Source organism: Lupinus angustifolius, chromosome LG16 (genome assembly GCF_001865875.1).
Source record: "Lupinus angustifolius cultivar Tanjil chromosome LG16, LupAngTanjil_v1.0, whole genome shotgun sequence".
NCBI classification, from domain to species: domain Eukaryota; kingdom Viridiplantae; phylum Streptophyta; class Magnoliopsida; order Fabales; family Fabaceae; genus Lupinus; species Lupinus angustifolius.
This window is the reverse complement of record NC_032024.1, coordinates 16,498,286-16,504,659: the sequence shown is the minus strand read 5'-3', so window position 1 is coordinate 16,504,659 and position 6,374 is coordinate 16,498,286. Positions and strand designations below refer to the sequence as shown.

Sequence of the window (6,374 nt, the reverse complement as noted above, 5' to 3'; positions counted from 1 at the left end):
GTTTGGAATGTGTACTGAGAAATAAAAATAGGGTATGATGCGATGAGATGGCTAGGAGTGAGTGGTTAGTGTGGAATACAAGGGAGTTCTGTTTTAGATGAATTATTACATATAGGAGGGATAGGAGAGCGAATGTGGTATCTTTGGGAAATCTGTTGTTCGTCATGGACAAAGCAACTAGCTCTTTGCCTCTATGTGAGGAGTATAGCTCTGTGGGTGATAGACAATGTTCTATTGCATTTCTTTCAATCACTTTACATAAATAAAATATTGATATTTCTCTTTAATCTGTTTCTGCTAATCTAGGTCCATAACATAAACTAAGTCTAAAAAAAGGCCATTTAGTTCCAAGTATTTTTTAAAACTGGTTTCATTAAGAAACAGAAAAGGATCCATGCTCCATATGGAATCACCTTCATCTCTGCTTCAGATTGAAAGACGACAAACTTCTTGGCAAGACAAGCCTCATCTTCACATAAGAAGTGCTGTTGACGGAAATGGATCTGCACCAGAAGACATATGAATACATTCAATTCAGACAACAAAAACGAATTATCGAAATATTTAGTTATAACAAGAGCAAAATAAAAGTATAGTGTGGATATCTTACCTCTAGGTCATCATAATTCTTATAGTATTCGTACTGTCCTGGATGCTGCCTGCAAAAATCATGAACCTTAAATTTTAATAGTTCACATCAACAGAGAGACACTTATTGAGCACATCATTGGCTGAGTTGTTACCTTTGGCATATATGGCATGTATAATGTTCAGTAGACATATGTGTGTATAGTTCATTGTCCCCATAGAATGGGGTTCTGCAGAATTCACACATAGGATGCCCCATAAAACCACCTCTCTCACTTTCGCTGCCATCCACCACAGAGTCACCTGTGTTTATGTGTTGATTCAATTGTGCTCTAGTATATAGTTTTTGCTCACATATAAATACCTATGCATAGAAACAATGGTTAAAATTCCTCAGAGTTAATCTAAAAGAAAACAGACATCCAAAAAGATTTGAATAGAATGCCAATAATATAAATTTCACCTTCCTTCCCTCCAAACATAAACTGCACATGTGCAACTTATGACGATGGAATAAATGTCCTTTCAGCTGACCTATGCTCCTAAACCTTTCATGTCGCCTTGAAGCATCATGTGGTTGTTCCCCCATCTTTTCACATTCACTGCATGACAGCCTGCACATAGCCTTGATCATCTTGTACTGGTCCATGTCATCAAAATATGCATTTGTATCCTCATGATACCAGTAAGATCCAACCTTGCCCTCTCTTACGTTAGATGGCAGGGCTGAGAAGTCATTTATCATCCTTGTATAATCTCCTAGAGCCTGGAAATACAGTATCAAAATTGAATATCAACATCAAAAGATAGCGACATTTAAAGTAATGGGAATAATGTATCTCCTCATACCAGGAGATAACTTATCTCCTCCAGCCAGTAAAAGTATGACATGTGTATTATTTTGTTTAGTTTTAAAAATATTTTTATAGAAAATGATGAAACATGACACATGTCATGATTTCGCTGGCAGGAGAAGATAACTTATCTCCTTGCACCAGGAGATACTTTATTAATATATGATTAAATTTTTAAACAAAGCAAACAAGCCAAGCTCAAGAATGCAATTTTGAAATAAAATTATGAAATCACAAATAAAAACATAGAAAGACAATAACGACATAAAAAGTATTATCTAGTATGAAGTGACTTTCCATACTGTATGCACAAATGGTATTACAGCTCTGCTGTTATAACACTTTCCTCTCTTACATCCACAACCAACCATGATTTCCACCAAATGCAAAATCTTATTGGCCCAACCTAATTCATGGACATTTTTTCCTACTTCATAGCAAAACTGAGCTTTACCAAGACATGAATGCACTATTTTAGTTGCTTAGAAACAATTTGAAATTAATAACTTCAAAGACAAACATGTTACTCTGAATGCATTACCACCAACGAGTAAAATAAACCAAATTTAGAAAAGGAATTAAAGCATAGCAAACATTTAAGTTAAGATAAGAAAAAAGCAAGGAGCTCAATCACAAGCCTTTTAAATCACATGAATCGGAAAAATAGGCACCGGAGAGCATAATTTGTTCTTCCTAGTTCGACTCATATTAGCAGGGGTATATTGTCACTTCCTATACCAACGATCTCAAACCTAATGAAATATATTTGTAAGTTAAAATAACACACACATACACTTCATCATTTCATAATTTCAGTGACAATTAAAACAATCATTCCATGTTTAAATTACTATGCAATTAAGCAAATTAGAATGAAAAATAACAATTCATGTCAATGTGGCACAGTTAAGATTTAAACTCATTCAATTCAATTTGCAAAGACTCTTCTTCAATTATCCAATACTCTTCCCTCACTTTTCATAAATCACATTGTACAAATCAATTGGCGTATATATTACCTTGGTAACTAAAACGACGTCGCATTCGGTTTTGCAGATGCAGCAACGGCGATCGTCGCAAATAAAACGGAGGCGAGAGACGCAGGTGGAACACACATCGCGATGCAAACAGTGTCCGTACGAAACCCATTCCAAGGGTTCAGCGCAAACGGCACAACAATCGTCCATGTTCTCCATCTTCTTCACTTGTTTATAGATTATTATAAAATTGAAAACAAACAAAAACAGAAACCCTAATTGATACAAAAAAACAAGAACCCTAATTGGAGTATGGAAGAGGAATGGATTTGTGTTTGGTGTTTGAAATAATTGGCTTGGGGTTTTGATTATTTTTAATTTAAATATTTAAAAATATTATAGAGGTGACCAATATTATTTAAAATCGATTTAGATTTTAGAAAATTAAAATTAATCCATATATAAGTTGATGAATTTAAACCAATATAATCTAGTGTATAATTTTAATAATAGATTTGATTCAAATATGTCTATTATATTTAAGAATGTGATAAAGTACGTATTTTTTATAGTGTAAACAAATTATCTAACGTTTGTATGTAAATCATTATTGATTTTTAAACAAAAGTAACACTAAAAAAAACAAATATTTGTCTAAGTTTATTTACATGAATATCTCATTCATAAAATAATAAAAAAACAAATATTGGCAAACAAATTTTTTCTAAACACGTGTTTCTCATTTTCAGCATCACTTTCATTTTTTTATTAAGTTAATTCTCATATTTGCCTATGTTCTCAGTAAGCACTTGCTCTCACGAGATTAATAATAGAACATTAGAATATAGTAATATTAAAAGTTTAATTTTAAATAAATATCATATATAACTATATGCTAAAACAGTAAGCAAACCCTCCCAAGCAAATACACTTTTTTCTAAATTTTGAATCCAATTGTGATATACGATAATGAAATACTTAGTTTTATTTTGAGTAAGACATCATTTAATTTTAGTGAAATTATACAAATTATTCTTCACTTTTTTACACTTACACAAACCTTCCCTAATTTTTATACTTTTATTACACTAACCACATCTACATAAAAAATAAATATAATCTTTTAAACAAAAAAATATGATAAATGCAATTAAGTTAAACAAAACATGATATATTGTGTACACAAGTCCAAATAATATATGTAACCAAAAATAATAAAAATACATTGATTTGTATATTATTTGGACTTGTCTACACAATATATCATGTTTTGTTTAACTTAATTGCATTTATCACATTTTTTGTTTAAAATATTACACTTATTTATGCATGGGTAATCAGTATAATGAAAATATAAAAAATAGGAGAGATTTGTGTACATGTAGATAAATGAGGGATGATTTGTGTAATTTCATTAAAACTCAAAGAGTGACAATATAATTTACTCTTTTACTTTTTATAGAATGCGTGTAAGATAAGATGAAATGTTCATATTCTTTTTCACTTACAAAAATAAGGTAATTTTTTTATCCTAGCAATATCCTACTAAGTAGTAGTCCCATACATCGTCACCCTTTTATAATAGTTACCGGTTGTCAATGAAATGGCAAAAAAGATTATTGAAAATATTACAATTCTCTAGCACCAGTATTATACATTATTTTGTTAAAGTTTCATATCAAAATCAATTGACAAAATGAACAATAACCTAACATATATTTAAATCATACAAAAGAGAATAAAAGAGAAAATATCCAACTTACTTCTCAATATATTCCTTCCATATATCACAAAGGAAGTATCTTATTTAGATGTGACATTACTATATAATAATGAAATCATAAATAAGGGGAGATTGAATGGGTGAAAACTTGTAGCCAAGAATTTGAAACCCAGCAAAAGAAAAGTGTAGAGAGCAAATAGGATTTTGAGTCACAAGCAAACAAGGTTGATAAGTTTATTACTTTGAAAATGCAATTAAAAAACAGAGGTATTACATATTATGATTATTGAGTAAATGAAAATTTCAAGTGACAAAGTTTGATGCATATAGTTCTAAAACTCCATATATAATAATATTTTGATAAAGGTTGAGATCCACTTATTCTAATAGTAAGTTTAAAAAATATATTTCATATCTTAACCGTCCATCTTAAGGAAATCCAATTAATTAAATCAGTAAGCAAATCTAAAACATTGAATTTCCATAGAATGTGTGACGATTAAGATGTGGAGTATGTTTTTTAAAATTACGAGTGAATCAGCTCCCATTATATAAATATCATTGGTTTTATGTGTAAACTGGTGCAAAAGAAGTAGTACTCCTTTTTACAACAGAGAATCCACCATCAACCACCAAGATGTGACCACTAATATAAGCAGCTTCATCAGAAGCAAGATACAAAGCTGCTTCTGCAATATGTTTAGCCTTCAACACAACACCTTTCAGATTTGCCTCATAGCTACTATGAGCTTCAACTTCATGAGGTTCAACATTTAAAACTTTGCATGTAAGAGGAGTAGCAACTGCATAAGGTGAAATACTATTAACCCTAATCCCATAAGCACCAAGTTCACTACATGTTGATCTTACTAACCCAACAAGAGCATGTTTTGATGTTGTGTAAGCATGAAGATCACTTCCACCAATAGAGGCTGCAACACTAGTTGTGCATATAATAGATCCATTGATTTTTTTCGCAACCATGGCGCGAGCCGCATACTTAATTGTTGCGGCCGTGCCACGAACATTTGTGGCCATAATGTTGTCGAATTCATCGAAATCGAATTGGAGGATGCTTGAGAAGGAGCCTACTATTCCAGCATTACTAAATAGGATATCTATGTGACCATATTTTTCTAAAGTGAATTTGATTGTTTCCTCAACTTGTTTTTCATCTCTTACATCACAATGGTGGTAAGTCACTTTTTCTGAGCCTATTGATGCTGCAACTTGTTCACCAAGTTCATCTTGAACATCTGCTGCAACAATAAGTGCACCATTTTCAGCAAATAGTCTCACTGTTTCTTCTCCAATTCCACTAGCTGCCCCTGTGATTAGAGCCACCTTACCCTCCAACCTGAAAAAATGTAGTCAAGTAATTAATATTAAGCATAATGTATTTCAACAACGAGTTGACTTCATGGTGTAAGATTCTACTGGATTCTCAGATAGACGAAAAGATCAAAGATTCAATATCCGAGAACAACATTTATTGGGAGGCGCAACTGCATACCTCGAAAGAGATTAATTTCATATCTATATGTGGGGATACCCTCATTATATAATAAATATGAGATAAGAAAATAATGAAAGAATGATGTTACAAAATGAAATTAAGTGTAGAGGATTAGTGAGAGATCTAACTAGGGAACCTTTGCCTCTCCATTGGAAATTAGTGTGAGTGAGTTCCTTGTTTGATCTATGAATTCTCCCTAAAACATAGAAATAAAACTCTCAGATGTGAACTTTCTATTTTGTAAGTATCCCATAATAATACAATGACCTATATTTATAAAGTTTGTAGAGTGCATAGCTTCATAAAAATAGTGGCTATAACAAAATCTTCTAATGTCCAAACTTCAAAGTAATTGTCATTGTTCATCTTTCATTGTTTAAAGGTAAACATATATAAAGTCTATCTAAACTCATGTTTTTTTGTAACAAGTTATCATGAACTATTTTCTTTTGAATTACCTCTTAAACTTTAACATTTTGTGAACTTAGTATCTATAGCGATGATAATGCAAGTTAGTTATTATTGATATTTAGAAGAAACTGCGATCATTAAAGGGAGGGGTCAGGTTAAATAAAAGATATACATGTGTGATGCGAATATTTATTTAAAATGTATTTTTATGAAGGAATATCACATGCATATAATTAGTTGTACAAGGTATATATAAAATGATTAAAAATTTAAACATGTGAAGTGAATATTTTTAAAAAGACATT

General features: G+C 31.3%; 2 protein-coding genes and 1 long non-coding RNA gene across 4 annotated transcripts in view; 1 reads left to right on the top strand and 2 right to left on the bottom strand.

Moving 5' to 3' along the window:
- LOC109330157 (E3 ubiquitin-protein ligase HEL2-like) overlaps positions 1-2,750 on the bottom strand; it is a 5,621-nt gene extending 2,871 nt beyond the window's left edge. For both annotated transcript variants that reach the window (XR_002105636.1, XM_019564210.1), the window contains exons 1-5: positions 2,462-2,750; positions 1,052-1,354; positions 744-952; positions 611-659; positions 414-503 (exon numbers count right to left, since the gene is read on the bottom strand). Coding sequence is in view for 1 of the 2 variants with exons in the window: in XM_019564210.1 (XP_019419755.1) it covers positions 414-503; positions 611-659; positions 744-952; positions 1,052-1,354; positions 2,462-2,638 (828 nt within the window). In the remaining variant the exon portion in view is untranslated. The remainder of the gene's footprint in view (positions 1-413; positions 504-610; positions 660-743; positions 953-1,051; positions 1,355-2,461) is intronic.
- LOC109330158 lies at positions 8-329 on the top strand. The gene is made up of 2 exons (XR_002105637.1): positions 8-134; positions 204-329. It is a non-coding gene; the product is annotated as an uncharacterized LOC109330158 (long non-coding RNA).
- LOC109329077 (short-chain dehydrogenase reductase 3b-like) lies at positions 4,695-5,917 on the bottom strand. Its single transcript, XM_019562741.1, has 2 exons — positions 5,795-5,917; positions 4,695-5,499 (listed from the first exon to the last, which is right to left on the bottom strand). The coding sequence occupies exons 1-2, from the start codon at positions 5,806-5,808 to the stop codon at positions 4,710-4,712; spliced, it is 804 nt and encodes a 267-aa protein (XP_019418286.1). The 5' UTR covers positions 5,809-5,917; the 3' UTR covers positions 4,695-4,709.